The 21,157-nt window shown below is 50.6% G+C and overlaps 1 protein-coding gene across 1 annotated transcript in view; it reads right to left on the reverse strand.

The window, feature by feature from the left end:
- Nucleotides 1-7,209: 7,209 nt before the first annotated feature.
- COL6A1 (collagen type VI alpha 1 chain) overlaps nt 7,210-21,157 on the reverse strand; it is a 67,404-nt gene continuing 53,456 nt past the window's right edge. Inside the window, exons 27-35 of the mRNA XM_039495052.1 lie at nt 21,084-21,119; nt 20,574-20,610; nt 18,433-18,441; nt 17,347-17,480; nt 14,798-14,907; nt 13,674-13,860; nt 13,084-13,258; nt 10,069-10,098; nt 7,210-9,121 (exon numbers count right to left, since the gene is read on the reverse strand). Coding sequence (XP_039350986.1) covers nt 8,508-9,121; nt 10,069-10,098; nt 13,084-13,258; nt 13,674-13,860; nt 14,798-14,907; nt 17,347-17,480; nt 18,433-18,441; nt 20,574-20,610; nt 21,084-21,119 — 1,332 coding nt within the window. The 3' untranslated portion in view covers nt 7,210-8,507. The remainder of the gene's footprint in view (nt 9,122-10,068; nt 10,099-13,083; nt 13,259-13,673; nt 13,861-14,797; nt 14,908-17,346; nt 17,481-18,432; nt 18,442-20,573; nt 20,611-21,083; nt 21,120-21,157) is intronic.

Raw genomic sequence — 21,157 nt, forward strand, 5'->3', positions numbered from 1 at the left:
GAGAAGGCTCAGTGGGACAGGCGCTAAGTGTAGCACTTTGATTCTTTGCCTGGGTCCTGGTCTGCCTCCCAGCATGTCTCACCGGCCCCAACTCCACCATGACCAGGGAGGCCAGTCTGGACACCAATTCAGGACACCTACTTCTACATAGAATCAGAGACCTGGAAGGCACCTCGAGAGCTCATCTAGTCCAGTCCCCTGCACTCAGGACTAAGTATTATCTAGACCATCCCTGACAGGTGTTTGTCCAACCTGCTCTTAAAAATCCCCAATGATGGAGATTCCACAACTTCCCTGGGCAATTTATTCCAGGGCTTAACCACCCTGACAGTTAGCACGTTTTTCCTAATGTCCAACCTATACTCCCGCTAATACATCCCAGAATGATGTTTGCTTTTTTTGCAACAGAGTTACACTGTTGACTCATATTTAGCTTGTGATCCACTAAAACCCCCAGATCCTTTTTCACAGTGCTCCTTCCTAGGCAGTCATTTCCCATTTTGTATGTGTGCAACTGATTGTTCCTTCCTAAGTGGAGTACTTTGCATTTGTCCTCATTGAATTTCACCCTATTTACTTCACACCATTTCTGAAGTTTGTCCAGATCATTTTGAATTTTAATCTTATCCTCCAAAGCATTTGCACCCCCTCCCAGCTTGGTATTGTCCACAAACTTTATAAGTGTGCTCTCCAGGCCATTATCTAAATCAGTGATGAAGATACTGAACAGAAACGGACCCAGAACCAGTCCCTGCAGGACCCTCTCATTACGCCCTTACAGTATGACTGAGAGTCACTGATAACTACTCTCTGGGAATGATTTTCCAACCAGTTATGCACCCACCTTATTGTAGCTGCATCTAGGTTGTATTTCCCTTTTTTGTTTATGAGACAGTCACGCGAGACAGTATCAAAAGCCTCACTAAAGTCAAGATATAACACATCTACCGCTTCCCCCCATCCACAAAGGTTGTTACCCTGTCAAAGAAAGCTATCAGGTTGGTTTGACATGATTTGTTCTTGATAAATCCATGCTCACTGCTACTTATCACCTTATTATCTTTTAGGTGTTTGCAAATTGATTGCTTAATTATTTGTTCCATTATCTTTCTGGGTACAGAAGTTAAGCTGACTGGTCTGTAATTTTCCGGGTTGTCCTTATTTCCCTTTTTATAGATGGGCACTATAATTGCCCTTTTCCAGTCTTCTGGAATGTGTCTCATCTTCCATGACTTTTCAAAGATAATCCCTGATGGCTCAGGTATCTCCTCAGTCAGCTCCTTGACTATTCTAGGATGTATTTCATCAGGCCCTGGTGATTTGAAGACATCTAATTTATCTAAGTAATTTTTTACTTGTTCTTTCCCTATTTTAGACTCTGATCCTCCCTCATTTTCACTGGCATTCACTGAGTTAGACGTCCAATCGCCACAACCTTCTTGGTGAAAACCGAAACAAAGACGTCATTAAGCACCTCTGCCATTTCCACATTTTCTGTTATTATTCCCCCCGCTCCTTGAGTAACGGGCCTACCATGTCCTTGGTCTTCCTCTTGCTTCTAATGTATTTGTAGAATGTTTTCTTGTTTCCTTTTATGTCCCTAGCTAGTTTGATCTTGTTTTGTGCCTTGGCTTTTCTAATTTTGTCCCTGCGTACTTGTGTTATTTGTTTATATTCATCCTTTATAATTTGACCAAGTTTTCACTTTTTGTAGGACTCTTTTTTTAGTTTTAGATCATTGAAGATCTCCTGATTAAGCCAGGGTGGTCTCTTGTCAGACTTCCTATCTTTCCTACGCAGTGGGATAATTTGCTCATGCCCTTAATAATTTGCTCATGTCTCTTTGAAAAACTGCCAACTGTCTTCAGTTGTTTTCCCCCTTAGACTTGCTTCCCAAGGGATCTTACCTACCAACTCCCTGAGTTTGCTAGAGTCTGCCTTCTTGAAATCCACTGGCTTTATTTTGCTGTTCTCCATCCTATCATTCCTTAGAAGCATGAACTCTACCATTTCATGATCACTTCCACCCCAAAGTTGCCTTCCACTTTCAAATTCTCAACCAGTTCCTCAACATTTAGGCATCTAAATAGCAGTGAGCTGATCTTCAGAGGGACTGAGTGCTCCCAGCTCCCAGTGCAGTCAGATCCACTATCAGACATCTTAAATGGAAGAGGGTGAGGATCAAACTTGGGAACTGGAATTGCTCATTCGATAAGTTGCATAAATTCAATCTAGTTTGTGTTAGTGAATGGTTCCTCTTGGGTAAGGAATGGTGTCCCTAGCCTCTGTTTGTCAGAGGGTGGAGATGGATGGCAGGAGAGAGATCACTTGATCATTGCCTGTTAGGTTCACTCCCTCTGGGGCACCTGGCATCGGCCACTGTCAGAAGACAGGATACTGGGCTAGATGGACCTTTGGTCTGACCTAGTCTGGCTGTTCTTATAATAATAAGAGATCTATCTATCACCTAGAATTGGAAGGGACCTTGAAAGGTCATTGAGTCCAGCCCCCTGCCTTCACCGAGTACTGATTTTTCCCCAGATCCCTAAGTAGCTCCCTTAAGGATTGAATTCACAACCCTGTGATTAGCAAGTCAATGCTCAAACCACTGAGCTATCCCATTGTGGGGCAACACCCCTGATTGTAATGTTGTTATCAATGGTTATGACCTATTTAGGCAAGATCAAATGGGCAAAAGGGGAGGGGGAGTGACACTGTCAGAAATGGCTTCACCTGCTTCCAAGTCACTGATAACTCAGAAGAAAATGAGCAATGTCCTAACTGATAAAGCACAGGATGGGGTGCTAGCTGGTGTCTGCTACAGACTCTAAATCACATTAGGGACTAGGATGACAATCTACAACATGTAGGAAAAAAGCTGTGTGATCATAAGGTATTTCAATTTGACTGCCATACGCTGGAGGTCTCATGCTGCCCACTCTAAAACAGCCTTGGAAATATAACAAATGGAAGAAAGTGGAAGATGATAGTCATGAATATAAATCAGAAATTAGGAATTATAGAAAATTGATAAGGGAAGCCCAGGGACACAAAGAGAAATCTATAGCCAGAGAGTTAAGGACAATAAGGAGTTTTTTTAAAAAAAATATTTAGGAGCAAAAAGAATGCTAACAATGGTATTGATCCATTACTGGATGGAAATAGTAGAATTATCAATAATAATGCAGAAAAGGCAGAAAAGTATTCAATAAATATTTCTGTTTTGTATTTGGTGAAAACCACAGAAGATATAGTTTTAAAAGTATGGATTGGGTGAATGGACTATAAGGTGGATAGAAAGCTGGCTAGATTTTCGGGCTCAACGGGTAGTGATCAATGGCTCCATGTCTAGTTGGCAGCCGGTATCAAGCAGAGTGCCCCAGGGGTTGGTCCTGGGGCTGGTTTTGTTCAACATCTTTAAAAATTATCTGGATGATGGGATTAATTGCACCCTCAGCAAGTTTGCAGATGACACTAAGCTGGGGAGAGAGGTAGATATGCTGGAGGATAGGGATAGGGTTCAGAGTATCCTAGACAAATGGGAGGATTGGGCCAAAAGAAATCTGATGAAGTTCAACAAGGACAAGTGCAGAGTTTTGCACTTAGGAAGGAAGAATCCCATGTACTGCTACAGGCTGGGGAATCATAGAAGATCAGGGTTGGAAGGGGTGGCGGAACTGGAGGCCAGGGTGGCGGAACTGGAGGAGCTAAGAGAGGCAGAGAGGTATGTCGATGAGGCTTTCCGGGACACTGTAGAATTGTCCCACCTCCGGTCAGACAGCCCCTGTGCTGTTGAGGAGGAAGAACGGCCCAGGGAAGCAGAGCAGTCAATGGGAGCTGAGGGAAACCTTCCCGTAGTTGGGACCCTCCTTCCAGATGGTGCTGGGGTTGCCTCTCGCACTGAGGTTGCCTCTCCAGGGGAGGGAACTCCAGTTGATAGGAAAAGGCAGATGTTAGTAATGGGAGATTCGATTATTAGGAACATAGATAACTGGGTTTGTGATGACCGGGAGAACCATATGGTGACTTGCCTGGTGCGAAGGTTGCGGATCTCTCGAGGCATCTAGACAGACTTATGTGTAGTGCTGGGGAGGAGCCGGTGGTCGTGGTACATGTAGGTACCAATAACATAGGGAAGGGTAGGAGAGATGTCCTGGAAGCCAAATTTAGGCTGCTAGGGAAGAGACTGAAATCCAGGACCTCTATGGTGGCATTCTCAGAAATGCTCCCAGTTCCACGCGCAGGACCAGGTAGGCAGGCAGAGCTTCAGAGTCTCAACGCGTGGATGAGACGATGGTGTAGAGAGGAGGGGTTCACGTTCATTAGGAACTGGGGAAACTTCTGGGATGGGAGGAGCCTATACAGGAGAGATGGGCTCCACCTAGAGATTATTCCTCTCTATTCGGCACTGGTGAGGCCACACCTGGAGTATTGCATCCAGTTTTGGTCCCCCCACTACAGAAGGGATGTGGAAAAATTGGAGAGAGTCCAGCGGAGGGCAACGAAAATGATTAGGGGGCTGGAGCACATGACTTATGAGGAGAGGCTGAAGGAACTGGGGTTATTTAGTCTGCAGAAGAGAAGAATGAGGGGGGAATTTGATAGCAGCCTTCAATTACCTGAAGGTGGATTCCAAAGAGGATGGATTTAGGCTCTTCTTAGTGGTGGCAGATGACAGAACAAGAAGCAATGGTCTCAAGTTGCAGTGGGGGAGGTCTAGATTGGATATTAGGAAACACTATTTCATTAGGAGGGTGGTGAAGCCCTGGAATGGGTTACCTAGGGAGGTGGTGGAATCTCCTTCCTTAGAGGTTTTTGAGGCCCGGCTTGACAAAGCCCTGGCTGGGATGATTTAGTTGGGAATTGGTCCTGCTTTGAGCAGGTGATTGGACTAGATACCTCCTGAGGTCCCTTCCAACCCTAATATTCTATGATTCTATGATAGTCTCATCATATGGTGATAACATTCCTTCAATTCCACTAGCATCTCTGGAGAATGCTAAACAGAAGCTACTAAAGTCAGACATTTTCAAATCAGCAGATCCAGATAACTTGCCTCCAAGAGTTTTAAAAAAGCTGGCTGAGGAGCTCACTGGACCATTAGTGCTGATTTTCGGTAAGTCTTGAAGCATTGGGAAAGTTCCTGAAGAATGGAGGAAAACTAATGTGCCAATTTTTAACAAGGGTAACTGGAATGACATGAATAATTATAGGCTGTCAGCCTGACATCAATCACAGGCAAGACAATGGAATGATTGACATGGGACTCAATTCAACATGGGTTTATGGAAAATAGATAATAAAACTAGAATGATGTAACATTAACATGGCACACAGTAAATGAATTAAAAATTGGCTGCCTGATAGCTCTCAACATGTAACTACCGGTATACATGGGGAATCGTCATCGAGCAGGTCTGTTTCCAGTGGGACCCCACAGGGATCGGTTCTTGCCCTCCACTATTTAACACCTTTATCAATGATCTGAAAGAAACATAAAATCATCACTGACAAAGTTTTCAGATGACACAAGAATTGGGGGAGTGGTAAATAATGGAGGGTTGCTGATTCCAATCACTCTGAATTGCTTGATAAACAGGGCGTAAGCAAACAATATGTGCTTTAATATGGCAAAATGTAAATGTATACTTCTGGGAGCAAAGAATGTTGGCCATACTTACAGGATGAGGGACAGTATCCTGGGAAGTAGTGTCTGAAAAAGATTTGGGGTGAGGCGTGTTGTCGTGGAGAAACAGCTGAACGTGAATAAATAAGTGCGCTCTTCAATCTAGTAGAGAAAAGTATAAAATGATCCCATGGCTGGAAGTTGAAGCTAGACACATTCAGTCTGGAAATAAGGTGTAAATTTTTAACAGGGAGAGTAATTAGCCATTGGAACAATTTATCAAGGGTTGTGGTGGATTCTCCATCACTAACAATTTTAAAATCAAGGTTGGATTTTTTTTTCTAAGAGCTCTGCTCTAGCAATGATTGTGGAGCAGGTCTCTGGTCTGTGCTGTACAGGAGGTCAGACTAGATGGTCACCATGGTCCCTTCTGGCCTTAGACTCTATGCATCTATGGAAGAGCAGCTCTAGCAGTGGTAGGGGAAGCATCCCATGCATCAAGATATCACTGTATTGCTGTGGGGCATTGCTTGGAATTTGCTTCGAAATACCTATGCTGTGGTGCAGGTTGAAGGGGGAGGGCTAACCAGGGAAAGCAGATAACTGTTTACAGCTGTCTGATTGATGATGTGGGCATGGGAGGAAGTGGGTCATATTATATTTGTTTCTGCAGGGGTGGGAGAATTGGTGGCTTTTAAAACAGGAAAAAAGTCTGGTTCCAGATCTTCAGGCCTCTTTGGAAGCTTTTGTGTTGTAGCCTCTTCTCTCAAATCTTTCCCACTGTTTCCACAAGGCCCAGGTCACCTCAAGTTGGGCACTGCAAATTAGTGGACATTTATGACCTTAATCTCTCTGTGCTTCAGTTCTCCATCCATAAAATGGGGCTAATACCCACTCACTTCACAGGTGCGCTAAATTCCTTACTGTTTGTGAAGCACTCAGACACTGCAGCGATGAGAAAAGCCCAGGAGGTAATTATTAATCCTGTCTCTGGAGCAGCAGGGTTTGAATAGGGAGCAGTCAATAAGATCTGGGGGCACCCACTGAACAGTGAGAAAACAAAATATTGAACAGCTGCTCACACAACAAGCACTGTCCCTCCTGTGCCCTGAATGAGGCAGGGAGCCTGTGGAAAAATAGTGTGTGACTGGAAGCAAATGCATACACAAGCATTTGTGTCAGAATGCACACACAAAAGGGGGCCGAATTTAAGTTGCATGGATGGACCTTAATTCTGGCATTTGCTCAGTGCTCGACTTTGCAACCTTAATGTTCTTTCAGTGTAATATTTGTGTGTGCAAGAAATACATCGACCAATAGATCCCTGGGACATGGAACTGGGCCCATTTCTGAAATCAGGAAATCCAAGAGACCATTTTTGTGAGCTATAAACACTGGTTCCCTTCCCTTGTATTCCTATGCAGAGTTCCCACGCAGCTCTGTAGAGACACCACAGGCTCTTGTGTGATGTACTGAGAGTTGGCCACACTTTCCATGTAGTGGCTCCTTCCACAAATGATGAAATCACCAAGCTAGTCCATCTCCCGGGTTACATTTACACAAAGACAGCCTGCCAACAGGACTGTGGAAAACCATTTATTGGGACAAACTCTTGACGTGGAGACATTTCAGTAAAACAGGCATAAAATAAAACTAACTGGTAAAATGGATCTTGGTTACAGAGTAAAATAGACTGCAACATTGACGTCATCAACGGCATTTCTTTTCAAAGCACATGATTTCATAAGCAAGAGCACCACTGGGAACACTGAATGAAACTTCTCCAAGCCAATCCACATCTTTAGTGTGGTCTTGGCAATTACCGTGTAAACATATAGGGCAGACATCACCTAGGTAGGGGTAGCACCTTTGTTTGTTACCATATCTTATAGGGGCTGATCCCAAACCCACTGAAGCTAATGGGAATCTTTCCATTGACATCACTGGATTCTGCATCAGTATATACTACAATGTGCCTTGACAGATTTTCTAAAGGATACTTTGGAACATAACAGATCATAAGATCACTGGTGGGATTACATGGGAATGACATTAGCTAGCACAGGAGCACTGTTACCTTGTTCTTCCACTGTTTCCCTCTCTGGCTATTCTCCAATTATTTTAAAGTCAATAGGTCCAATGTGATTGGATGTATGCCCCGTCGAATCCCATTGATATGGATGGGAGTGCATGGGGGCCAGCCAGTGCTGAGCTGTCCTCCATCACCTCCACTACTGCCCTGGGAGATATGGATGTGCCGAACAGAGTCTAACCCCATGGCACTGAGAGTCATTTGCACTTTGGACCCATCTCCGACACCGAGATGCTGAGGATGGTTTTAAAGCCCATTCGTCCCCCACTGGAGCAGGAGATGTAAAACAAACCTGCCAGCCATGACCATGATCCTACCTTTCTACTGGCCAGAGAGATGTTGGCACTTTAAAGTTTAATCTTAAACATGGCATTGGTGAAGCCCCTGGAGAACGGGGCAAGCAAAGAGCTTTAATTGAATAAAGAAAACCCAAAATCGATATGTAAAGTGTGTGCTCAATCTTGTAAAACCGGGCAAGTTCTTAGTGGTCTTCGTCTCATCAGTCTAATTGGCCCCAGGGATCTGTATGTGTTCTGAAGGCCAGTAGCTAGGCTGCCTCTGTGCTTGTCTGCTGGGGGGACTCAGAGTGTGGGGAAGGCAGCTCAGACCCAAGGAGATGAAAAGGGAGCTCCAAGCAGGGGCAGGGGGTTGTGCACAGACAGACTCTGGCACTATGGCTTTATATATAAACACAAGTTCATCAAGAATATTGCTAACTTCTTCATTTTTAAGAGACGCAAAGCATACACAGCCTGTCTGTATTGGGCTGGGGGAGGTCCTCCCTGCCGCTCAATTCTCAGCAGCGATCCTCCTGGAGACTTTTTGGTAGAAGACACCTTGCAGCAGGGACTTGTAGTCAGGCATTCGGAAGAGATGGTTCTCCTCATAGGCCACTTTGTGCTCTGTGGTCTGCCCAGTAACAAGGGCCTGGAGGTTGGACTCGTGGGGTTGGCTGCCTATCGCCAGCACGTATATTGTAATGCCCAGCCGGTGAGCCTCCTGCACTACCCTCTCTATGTCACTTCTCGTGATCCCTTGAGAGTTGCCATCTGAGAAGATCAGTACCCTTTTGTTGGCGCCGGCCCGGGAGGACCGTTGGTACAGGCGGGTGACGTACTGGAGGGCGGCATTGACATCTGTGGCATCATTAATGAACTCCATGTCTTCAATCACTTTGGCGATCACTGTGTAGTTCTGCAAAAACTGTGCCTCTAGTCTCTGCTGGTTCTTGCCGCTGTACTGGACAACAGAGACACGCACAGAGTCGTCCGAAGGCATGTGCGCTGTCAGGAACCGCTCTGCCTGCCGCTTCACAAACTGCTTGGTGAGCTCAAAGTTCTGGCTCCCAACGCTGGTGGAGCTGTCCACCAAGAGAGTGATGTCAGCTGGCTTTGTGAAGGTGACTGCACAGAGAAAGGTTCTTTGTTATTTACATGGCTTATCCGCCTTAATTGTTCCCCTTCCTCATCAGAGTCCAGTGGACTCATTGGTTGTCTCTGGCTTTCTGCTACTGAAGACTCAATGGATTTTGAGTCTTTGCCTCTATGCTCTTCAATCTATGCTTCCCCGAGTTTCATCTCACACTTTATCTTGCTCTTTTCTATCAGCTTCTCTCGGGTGGATTCTCAGGTCTGTATGTTGCTTGAAAAACCTATAGTCCCTTGTCATTTAAACACACTAGGCTGTTTTCCTTGCCTTCCTGCTTCCTTTTCTGTCTAGGAGTGTGAATGCCTCCTGGGGCTCTGATTTGTTTGACCTAGCAGCCTCCATGCTGAGTCTAAGGATTTTTTCCTTACCTTTAGCTTTAGGGTGTTCTGGATTAAACTCCACATTAAAAAAAATCCTCTTCTCCAAAGTTTACTGTCACTCTGCTAATTTCTGTACCTTTCCCTCCCCAAGAATTCCAAACTTAATTCCACCCTGGTCATTGTTACTCCGTGGTTCACCTACGCCTGCCTTGTGAAGCAACTTCCGGGCATCACTTGGGACTGAACCAAGAATGGCCCCTCTCGTCAGAGCTCTAGCTGTTCTGGGGGCCCCTGGTCAGTGTTCTCTAGCCCTTACTCCACGGTGTCATTTGTCCAGCACGTCTGTGGATAGTTGCAGTGCTCCATTACTAGCGTTGACTTAGCTGCCTCTTCCTCACCGCTGTGTGCTCTCCAGCAGGCCAGCCCGGCAAGCCTATATTCATTTCCTGGACTCAGAGACAGATCCTACCGTGTGGGCCTCTCCACTCAGAAACTGCATCTCAAATTCTCTGGCGCCTCCTCGGCACAGTGCTACGCCCCCACCTCTGTGCCCCCACCTGCCCTCCTCCCTGGGCTGCCTCTCACGAGTCGGAAATACTCACTTGCGCAGGTGTAGTCTGGACATTTCTTCTCTGCAAGAGAAACAAGCAAAACAAACCACCTTAAATCATTCCCCTCACTCGGGAAGGGTATTTCTTGTCTAGACACCAGGCCGATGGTGTCCTCATGGCACCCCGGGATTAGAACATTCAGTCTATGCAGGGCACCATCCCTCAGAGCTCAACACAGTACTTAGCAGCAGAGGGCCGGGGCTCCCAACACACAACGCCCATTAGTCATAACACAGTGCTATTGCCAGATGCCACAGGATGGCTCTCTGTGATGGTAGTGGAGTCACCAGGGCAGTTACCCCATGTTTGATTGCACGGTGCCATCCTGGATTTCACGGGCATGCAGGAAGCGACTCTCAGCACCACTGCTAGATGCTCCAGTTCTTCTGCTCCCTGTAAAATCTGGGAGGTCTGAGTGGTGGAGAGTGAACACCATAGCTGTGGTGCAGCTTGGCTGTCCCTGTGGCTAGGTGGCAGTGACTGATCCTCAGGGACAGGCTGGGTGCCCAGGAATGACTCAGCGAGGGGCCACGCTGGGAGGTTCCAAGAGGAAGCAGAGCGTGTGTCTAGCTGTGTATGTACCAGGTGGCAGTGCCAATGAAACAACCCTCTGGAGCTTAGCACTAGGGAGTGGGCATTGCCAGAGCAGGTGGGGGAATGGTGGGCAGGGCCTCGTCTTGAGAAGGGAGCTCTCCACTAGACCTAGAAATGGGTCTCAGGAAGGGCTGGGGTGTCCCAAGGCTCAGCGTGGGTGTGCAGGGCGGCAGAGAGATTACAGGATCACCCCAACCCCACAGCCACATTAGGGTACCTGGACTGCAGTGCTGATGTCTAGAGTAGGCCAATCCCACCCCACATCAACAAATGGGCATGGAAGGACCATAAGGCCCTGGCATTTCAACTATGATTTCCAGGAGGACTCTATCACAGCCTCCAGTTTTGTGCCTGTGTTTTTAAACCTACAGTTAACTATGGGCACATTGGAAAGCACTTGGGCAGGTAACTGCCGGATTTACTGGTGAAATCACAGTGCTGCGATTTCTTATTTGTACTGTGGTAGCGCTGAGAGCCTTGACTAGCTTGAGGGCCCCCTGTGCTAGATGCTGCAGGAATGTACGAGACAGTCATCAGACAGCCCAAAGAGGCAGGTACCTAATTGGAAAGTGTTTCTGAATCTCAAGGTCTAACTGCAGCGCCCCGCCTTGGCTCCTCCTCTGGCCATGCCTCCCGGCTCCTCCGGCCACGCTGTGCCCCCCCCCCATGTCTGTATAGGGAGGCTGGCAGAGGACAGGGGGGTTGAGGGGAGGTGAAGGGGAGGATGTGGAGGGAGAGGGACGGGGGGTTGACTTGAGGGGAGGTGGAGGGGAGGATGTGGAGGGAGAGTGGCAGAGGACGGGGGTACAAGGGGAGGTGAAGGGGAGGGAAAGGCAGGGGCACGGGGTACATGGGAGGGGTACACGGGGTATGGAGCTTGGGGAGGGGTTACCGGGGATGGGAGTGGGCGGGGGTCCCCGGGGCTCTCTGTGCAGAGGGGCTGGAGCTGCCCCCGGGACTGGGAGAGCCTGGGAATCTGCTGCCTGCCCTTCCACTGCTTCTTCCCGGGGCCCGGCCAGCAGCAGAGAGCAAACTCCACCATGGCGAATCTCCCAGCAGCCTCGATCACACAGCGAATCAGTAGCCGAGATCGCGCGCGGCTCAGTGGCCAGGAGCCGGGGAAGCTGCGAGACGCCACCCGGCGCCTGGTGGTGGACGGAGACGGCAGAGGATCCCGTTCAGAGCCCTGTTCCGGGAGCACAGAGCCATCAAGGTGTTCGTGCGGGTGAGGAGGGAGCCACTTTTTGTGTCGTCCCACCCGCTTGTGCAAGCGGCTCTTGCGTAGTGGGACCCCGGGGCATCTCCCCACTCAGTTCCGGTCTCCAAACCCACATCTGGGGGGGGGGAGTAGGTTGGCTGCAAATTGGGTTCCCACGGTGCCCCTCACGCTGTCACTGCCTCGGAGGGGCTCGCCGCACGCAGCACCAGCCAGGCTCAGCACTGGCCCTACCTCTTGGGGGTGGGAGCAGAAGGCAGCGATCCGAGCGAGCTGCAGCCCGGCTCGCCCGCTCAGCCCGGGGGCACTGCCCTTCCCGGGGCTGCTGGCGGAGCCTGGCTGTGGGCGGGTCGCGCTGACAGGCCGCGGCGGGAGGGGGGAAGCGCTCTCCCCTGCTTGGGGGAGTTTTATTCCAGTGAGCCGAGGGCAGCGCCGAGGCTCCTGCTGGGCGTGACTGGCTGCGGGTCTGCCCAGTGTGGCTGCCGCGAGGAGCTGGGGGAGACCCTCCCTGCCCCGGGACCCGGTCAGTGCAGGAGGCGGGGCGGGCACCGAGCTGCCCTCGAAGCGGGCTGTGCGCGGAGCTTGCCATGAGCAGCGCAGAGCCGCGGCGTCTGCTCCTCCACCATGCACGGGCTCTGCCGCTGCCTCTGCTTTGCGGCTGCGCTGGTGGGGCTCTCCGGGGCCAGCAGGAACTGCCCGGACCTGATTGTCGACAGCTGCCTCTGCACCGTGGAGTGCTCCAAGGCGCCCGGCCGCCAAACCGTCCGCATCAAAGTTGTCTGCAGCGGGGGGGGTGGGGGGCGGAAGTTGTGGGCTGCCATGCTGCACCCCCCCTTACTCCTCCAGCCGTGCCGCCCCCTCCCCATGGCTCCTCCGGGCGTGCTGCCCTCCCTTGCCTGCAGGAGCCCAGCGCCACCCGGCAGACCAAGCCTCAGAGCGGAGCGTGGGCCCCGCCCGCTGGCACCACGGTAACCCCTAACTAAGGCACCGCTTTTAGAAACTGTGCTGAGGGGAAGCGGCTGCTTCCCCTGCACCCTGCTAGCTACGCTCCTGCCCCCCGGCTCCCATTGTGTATTGCCCCCAGTATCACTTCTGGCTCTCCAGCAACACTTCCGACAGGTAAGCAGCATGTGGGCATCATCCCACAGCAAGGCTCAGCCAGGTCACAGCAAGGCCAGCGGAGGATGGTCACCCACCTCGGCAGATATATGAGGTCACGTTCTGGAGGAACGTGTCATCCAGCAGCTCAGCGTAGTTGTCCCTTTGAACAGACAGTCCCGGGCTGTAGGATGTGCCTTCACAAGCAATGACGCCGAGCTGCTCCGAGTTAGGGGATGCTCGGAAGATGTCACCTATTCCCAGGGAAACCACCTACAGAGCAAGCACAGATTCGTTACTGGTGTTTAACGGGTTGGTTGTCACTCCCTCTCTCTGTATTGTGGTGGTACCCAGGTGCCTTCATTCAGGCTCCGGCTCCCACTGGCCCAGCTGTGGCATGAACTGTATGAACATGGAGAGGTTTCTAATGAAGATGCCCAGCAGACAGGCAGGGAAGAGGGGTTTGGTCCCAACACACACATCGCATACACACCAATAGACGTGATTAATAGAGAATTGCTCACCAGATGCACTGACACTAACTCTCCCTGTCTTGGTGGTTCGAGCTAGCGTGCACTGGCACCAGGAGCGCAGGCGTCAGCTGCACCGCGTCTGCCTAGACAGTCACTACTGCTCAGAGCAAGGCTGCGCTCTTCCTCCAGCTAGCCTCAGGCCCGGGCTCGCCTACCTGGGTGTTGATTTCACAGAGCGAGGAGAGTGGAGTGAGGTCCCGCAGCGTGTCAGACCGTCCGTCGGTGATGACGATGGCCACCCTCTTATCGGAGGCAAACCGCGCCAGCAGTCTGTCCTTGGTGAACTGAAGGGCCTCCCCCGTGTAGGTGCCACCTGCTATCCAGTTCAGATTCTTCACGGCCCTGCGAGCAAGTGGCAAAGGGAGGTCAGAGCTAACAGGCCCTGGTCCTAGACAATCCTCCCCACCAGGATTTCAGAAGTCAGATGAGTTCACAGCTGGGAATGAGCTGCCTTTGTGGCTAATGTGCTGGTATTACAGGACAAGTGGGGTTCGCTGGGCTGCTTCACATTTCATGGCTAAATCACCAGCAAAAGCAAAGACTTCTGCTCCCAGGTGGAAAGGACTGTTCTGCTGGTGAGCAGGTCTCCCGGCAAATGCGGTGTACTTAGTCAGCCAACCTGGCAGATGCAATCCACTTGCACACATGAGGTACTTGCATCCCCTGGGAGGGGACCCACACTCTGATCTCACCACTACATGCATTTAGACACCCAGTCACTTAATCTGGGAGAGCAAGTTGGGGGGTTGGCCTCCACTGGCACAACTCTTTGCATCCACACCACTGAGAGGGCTTTATAGGCCTATGTAGTCCGTCCATGCCAGCCAAGCGTATAATTGCTTGTAAATGGCTTGTGATATGCCGAAGAGCTGAGCACTTGTGGAGACGGACACTGCTCAGAGCTGAGACAGGCCGTCACTGCAGGATGGGATTGATTGGGTGTGTTGTCAGGTCGAGCTAAGGAGAAATACAGTCGCTAGGGACTGTGCACGAGCGAAGGAAATAGCACGCTACCCACCTCTGACCATCACCCCCTCCCACTCGTCTCAGCACATTGGGACAGGCCCCCCAAAGCCCCACTGCTGACTCTGGGTATGTCTGCAGTGGCTGGGAGGGCTGCCACATCCCCACAGTTAAGATGCAACGAGCGTGTTACAGCAGCAGGACTCAGCGATGCAGGAGCCCGGCAGTGCTACGTGCAGGACAGTAACGGCTCGTGGCCCTGGTGCTGGTCTCTGAGCGGCTGACTGGAGCCCAGCTCCCAGGGCTAGAGACTTACTCCTTCAGGGCTCCGATGTTGTTAATGTTGGCATCGCCCATCGCCACCAGCTCCTGGGTGTTGTCATGGCTGTACTGTACGACACCCACTCGGGAATCCCCCGGTTCAAACTGTTGAGCAAAGGTGAGACATGAATGGAAGTAGGGACCAAGGTAGGAATTTTCTGTCATATGAGTCATCTGCATGACTCTGTACCTATCACCTGGGCCCAGGGAAGCTGCTCGGCCGATATTAACCTGGACAGTCCTCTTCTCGAGAGGTCTGTCCCCCATCCAGTACTGGGACATGGTTTGGCCGGTATTGGACGGGGTCACAGCTTCATCCTCTCTGGCTCTTAAAAACCCTCCCCCCGCAGGGTGAGCGTACACACACTGACACACCGGTGGACAGGGGCAGGCCCACGCTGTTCCCGGACAGCCCCGAATGTCCGGTTTTCCAGGGATGTGTGAATGGCCCCCCCTACCTTGGCATCCACCTGGGGGGGGAAGAATTTGTGTTCTCCGTAGCCTAGGGACTAGGACTGGCTGGCTGGAATCAGCACCTGTGACTGAACAACCCTACAGAGACAATGGGAACCCCAAGGCCGGATGATTAACTCCTCGCTGCAGACGCAGCTGAACATGGGAACACAGCCCAGCTGAGTCCGGAGACCAAAGAGGTGTAGAGCTGAGCTCTCAGGGGACATGTACACGGCAAAGCAAAACCCGCGGCTGGCCTGTGCCAGCTGATTCGGGCCTGTGGGGCTTGGGCTGCGGGTTTCACTGCTGTGTAGCCTTCCAGGATTGGGCTGGAGACCGAGCCCTGGGACCCTCCCACCTTGCAGGGTCCTAGAGCCTGGGCTCCAGTCAAGCCCGGAAGTCTACCCAGCAGTGACACAGCGCCGCAGCCCGAGCCCCGCAAGCCTGAGTCGCTGGGCAGAGCCAGCTGTGGGTGTCCAAGAGACACCGGCCTCACCTGGAACTGACAGACAAAGAGACAGAGAAAGGAAACCGCTGCATGGCTCAAGGGAGCGCTGGCGTTAGCCAGTACGGATGCTGTCTAACCTTTGCTTCTCTCTGCTAAGCGAAGGGTTCTGTAGCCAGGTGCCCAATAGATGGTGTCCCGGTTTTGAGAGGGCTGCCTGGTGTCACTGCAAATAGGCCCTGGGAGCCCTGCGCCCAAAGGAGGTGGGAAACAAGCCTCTGGCAGGACTGTGGCGTGGCCAGACTCACTGCAGGGAGCCACGGAGAGCGACACCCAAAGGCCCAGTTTCAGAGCTGTGGAGGCCAGGGCCTGCTCCATGGAACTGTGAGGGTCCTTAGGGCCCAGCACACTAAACAGGTCACTACCAAGGGACAGGTTACAGACTGGGACATGGACCAGAGTTTGTGGATCTGTGACAAACATTATCAACAACATGTTATCGAGAGGGTAATGCATCCCGGGGCCCACAGGCAGCTCAGAAAGACCCTATTTTGTGCCTGTGGTGCCCAGAGATGCTGTGGCTCTGGCCTGCTACAAAAGCCCCTACACATCATCACTGACCCAGAATGAGTGGAGGGAGGGTCCCACTTCCAGGCCCATCCCCTGCTTCTGGGGAGGAGAGGGCTCGCCGTTACAAGTCCAGGTCTATACTCAGCAATGGGATCTCCCCTCCTATCCTTCTCTGTTTAGTTCCAGCTGGATTCAGTGTAGGAACAGGTGGAGGTGGCCGGGAAGGGCATTAAACCACCTTTGTGCTTCCCTTAATCTTAGCCTGGCCCCAGCATAACTTAGAGCAGCTTCGGTCAGTGTTTTTGCATCCACTCGGCTGCCACACCTAGAGGCCGCTGTGGTGGATGAGAGTGGCCTGAGCACAGCAGCACTCTTCCCATGCTCCTCTCCCAGGCACTGCCCTGGTGCTTACCGGGACATACACATGCAGGCTTAGGAGCTCAACGGCATGAACTCATGTTTGAGCATCTCAGCCACAAGTGTATTAGCTAGGGAGCTTTGTAGGCTCAAAGGGAGCTGGAACGGATTTGCCCGTTCATCTAACCCAGTCACCCAGCGAGCGTTCCTCAGAACACGTCCCCTAAGAATCAGAGGGGCAGCCGTGTTAGTCTGGATCTGTAAAAGCAGCAAAGAGTCCTGTGGCACCTTATAGACTAACAGACGTTTTAGAGCATGAGCTTTCATGGGTGAATACCTACTTCGTCGGATGCAAGTGACGATGCAAGTATTCACCCACGAAAGCTCATGCTCTAAAACATCTGTTAGTCTATAAGGTCCCCTAAGAATTGGCTATTCTGAGGCAAAGAAGACAAGCCCATGGCAAAGGGTTCTGGAGACTGCAGGATTGGTAGGTTGTATTAGGAGCTTCCGCTGCCACTCTGCTCAGCTGGGAAGGAGCCCCCTATAGTTACATGTTATTTACCAACTGAGCCTTATGGTGTCAGCATACAAGTGAGGAGTGTTTGCCTGGTGTGTGTGTCTGCACTGCGTGAGGTGGCTCAGTCCATCCATTCTGCATGGGAGGGAGATTTGTACCTGCCACTGCGCACACAGTACACGTCCCCTTGAAAACTCACCTTCACACGCTCATCTTTGCTCAGCCTGTCAATGACTTTAATGATGAAATCCTTGGCAATCTGGAAGTTCTGCAGGCCGATACTCTCCGAGCTGTCCAACACGAAAAGCACATCGACGGGGCCGCATTTACACTCTGCAGCAAAGCACAGACCCAGAGGGATGTGTGTCAGACAGCCTGGCTGCTTTGACACAGCATAGTGCAGCTTGCACCAGCCCGTGGAGTGACAGCTGGTGTCAGTCCATAGTGACGCGCTCGCTTTGCTATCAGAGAAGATGTAGCCCAAAAGCAAGCAGAAAAATCACCACACGTAGGATTGGAGATTTAGTTAGCTAGTTATTCCTTTTGATTTCCCCACGGCCTCTCCTGACCTTTAAATGCTCCACCCAGCTCATTAAACACATAGGCAACATTTCAAAGAGCCCAAACTGCACTGACCAGGTCCCTTACAATTCTCATTTCTTCCAACTACTCAGCTCAGAAGAGATAGAGGTGTAGGTTGTGTGTCTGATTCAGCTAGCTCTCCTCTAGGCCCCGGGCTCAGCTACAGATTGACTGGGCCATCTGGGTTTGATGGGGAAGCTCCACCGCTGGAAAACAATTTTCCTCAGTCACCCCCCACACCTCTGTGCCTTTGGGTTCCTAAACCACTCCATCAAGACATTGTAAAGGGAAGGGAAATGGCAACTCCCTCATCCCTGCGAGGGAAGTGGAGGGGAGGGGAGAGGAGGGGGCAGCAGATCTGGATTTACAACATGTGCCGAACTTCTGTCTCTTTCAGTACAGAAATGATGGGAAAGGTCTCCCAGAGCATTGCTGGCCATGGGTCATCTGGACAGTTATCTTCTAGAGATACAACCAGATGCACTCTGGCCGCCTTATTGCGAGTGCCGGAGGCCCTCAAGCTTTCCCTGCTACAATTCCTGCTTGGTTCTGAGGCTGTGTTCTCGGAGCTCTTTCAGCACGACCAGATTGAATTGCTTGGCTAGTTACTGTGGCTTCGGGTACTGGAGCAGGAAGGAGGTGGGATGGAAACGAGCAAAAGAACCAGGAAACATTCCCAAAGAGTTTGTAAAGTGACACTCACCGCAGCAAGCTGGAAGAAAGGGAGAGAGAGAGAATGGTAAAGCAGAGTGAACTGAATGTTCTTCCACACAGTAATTCAGGCAGCACAACTGCAAGAGCTGCCATGAAATATCACAGCATGAGTGATGTACACAAGGACACAGCAAAATTACAATGTCTCCATTCAAGGAGGCTTCCCTCACATCTGGTACATTTAAAAACATCTCCTAGGTTCAGAACGTGCACATTCAGCATCAGGCCTCAGCACCAGCGAGACAAGAGGGGTTTTAATGAAAAGATTGATGAGCCTTAGGAAATGTGTGTGGAGAATATATTACTACCAGATGATACCAAAACAGAATCTTTCAGGGAGTACCCAAACACACGTTTGCAATTCAGTGGACTGGCCAATCATTTTCTAAACAGAAGAGGAGGTTTTAGAATAGACGGTGTACAAGGAATCCTGCTCGCCTGTGCTAAATACAGGCTGGGAAATGTTAGTTCAAATTTTAAAAAAACCATGCAGTCGCCATGCACTGAAAACTTTCCCAAACATCTCTTAGCACATTCTGCAGGTTTGGCTGCACTAGGGATTAGAAGGTTTGAAACAATTTACTTGGCTAAGTTCCTTTCCTAGATACAGTGATTTATTACTTTAAAAAACATAAATAAAGGATAAACCCGGAAAGATTAAGAGTGCAGAGTGCAAATTCAGCTCCCCAAATCGACCTCTACCCTGATATAACGCAACCCGATAACATGGATTCAGATATAACGTGGTAAAGTAGTGCTCCGGGGAGGCGGGGCTGTGCACTCCGGCAGATCAAAGCAAGTTGGATATAACGCGATTTCATCTATAATGCGGTAAGATTTTTTGGCTCCCAAGGACAGCGTTATATCGAGGTAGAGGTGTACTGCAAATCCCCTGCTGGCCAGGTAACTGAGCATTGCATGCAGGGCAAACAGCATCATACTCCCTGGTGGTCACAGTAAGAGACGTTAAATTCCATTTTTTAATGAAAAATATTAAGGGCTTGATTTTCAAAGTCAGATGCAAGACTGCATTCAAAAAATACATGCACAGATGTGCACATAATTTGTATGTGCAGTTACTAGGAGCACGCACAAATTCAGTGTTTGCACGTGCAATTCAGGTATTTGCATGTGTCTCACTGGCCACCACCAACTACCTGATTTGCACATGCAGTTGCAAAAGTGGTAAATTCCACATGCCTTTGCACACGAGGCATTACAAATCAAGCCCTGACAGTCTGGGTGGCACAGGGCTTGCCTTACGGAGGGCCTGCATTTTCAGATGCTCTCCCAGCCGCAGATAGTGTTAGACCCCCAGAGGACTGAGTTGTCAAACCCTCAGTCAGTTGGCATGTTGGATAGGAATGGTGCCTGCTTCTCCTCTCTGACCCTTCTGCAGTGACTAGTCCCATGGTTCATTGTGGGTGAAAAGTGGCAGAAGCTGGTATCACTGTGGGTGACTCCTTGACAAGGTAGCGATGCCTAGGTTTTCCACCCATGCCATTTCACTCCACCCTAATGAGTGGAGGACGAGAGACTGAAAGCAGGGCCCTCACGCCCCAGTGCTGTCAGGGGACTGGCTGGCACACCAGGATGGCTGACCTGCCATCCTGGAGTCATTCTCAGTCTGCTTTGGGCATAGGAGCGGTTCCAAGCTGAACTGCATGGAGTAAATGGGCTTTAAGCTCTACTGTTGCAGCACACAGGCTGTCAGAGTTTCCGCAGCCACTGCCCCTACTCGGGAGGGCTTCTGAACTGCAGGGTCCATCCAGAGACAGACACACTGGCCCCATGCTCCCTTCAACCCCAGGGGAACAGAGCTGTGCTCTGCAGTGCACTGGGGTGGGCAGCATGGCCTCATGGTACAGCACAGCCCCTCAGGAGCAGGGCGTGCGCCACGCTTCCCTGGGCTTTGCTTACGTTTCACCTGTGAAAAAAATCTCAGGCAAGAATCTGTTTAAAAAGTTTCTCTTTTTCCGCAGGGGTTTCCCTGCAGCAACACCGGCCGTCGCGTGAGCTTGTCTGGCAGGTCACTACCCAGTAGCCAGTCCCAGATCAAGGGCTTACAGGTGGCTAGCTGCCTTGGCAGGCTGCCTGCCTTCCCAGACAGACCAGGAGGGGGATACTCACAGCACATTTTCATTATGATGTCTAAAATTTCACATTCCTGAAAAGAAAGGAAAAGAAATGCTGAAGGGCCTCATTAGTGTACTAAAAATTCATTCATCTCTGTGAAATCACAGTCAAAGGCTGCCAGTTCTGTTACTATGGGCATATTTCATGGAACCCAGAGTGATACTAGGGGGTGAGGTATATGCTTGCTGTGTCCTCCTCTGTGGGAGGAAACCCAGGCCCTTACAGCTACATGAACTGCTGGGTCCCAACAAAACACAGGGCTTCCGACTGGTAGAAAAGAGGGATTGGAATTACTGGAAGGGCCTGCAGGGAGGAAGACACAACTGGGTTTGGCCTCCTTCTGGCTACGCCCTGGAGTTTATACAGCCCTACTGGGGACTTGCCCTGCACATGCTGCTCTCTAAGAACCTTCTAAAGGAATATGGTTCCCCTCAAGCCGTAGCACAGGGCAGCTGAAAGACAGAGGCGGGAAAGCAAGCGGTGCACACAATCGGTGTCACTCACATCTGGTCCTGGAGGCCCGGGGGTTCCGGGAGGTCCCTGTCAAACAAAGCAGTGAAAAGACGGGTAAGAGAGGA

Source organism: Mauremys reevesii, linkage group 11 (assembly GCF_016161935.1).
Source record: "Mauremys reevesii isolate NIE-2019 linkage group 11, ASM1616193v1, whole genome shotgun sequence".
NCBI classification, from domain to species: domain Eukaryota; kingdom Metazoa; phylum Chordata; order Testudines; family Geoemydidae; genus Mauremys; species Mauremys reevesii.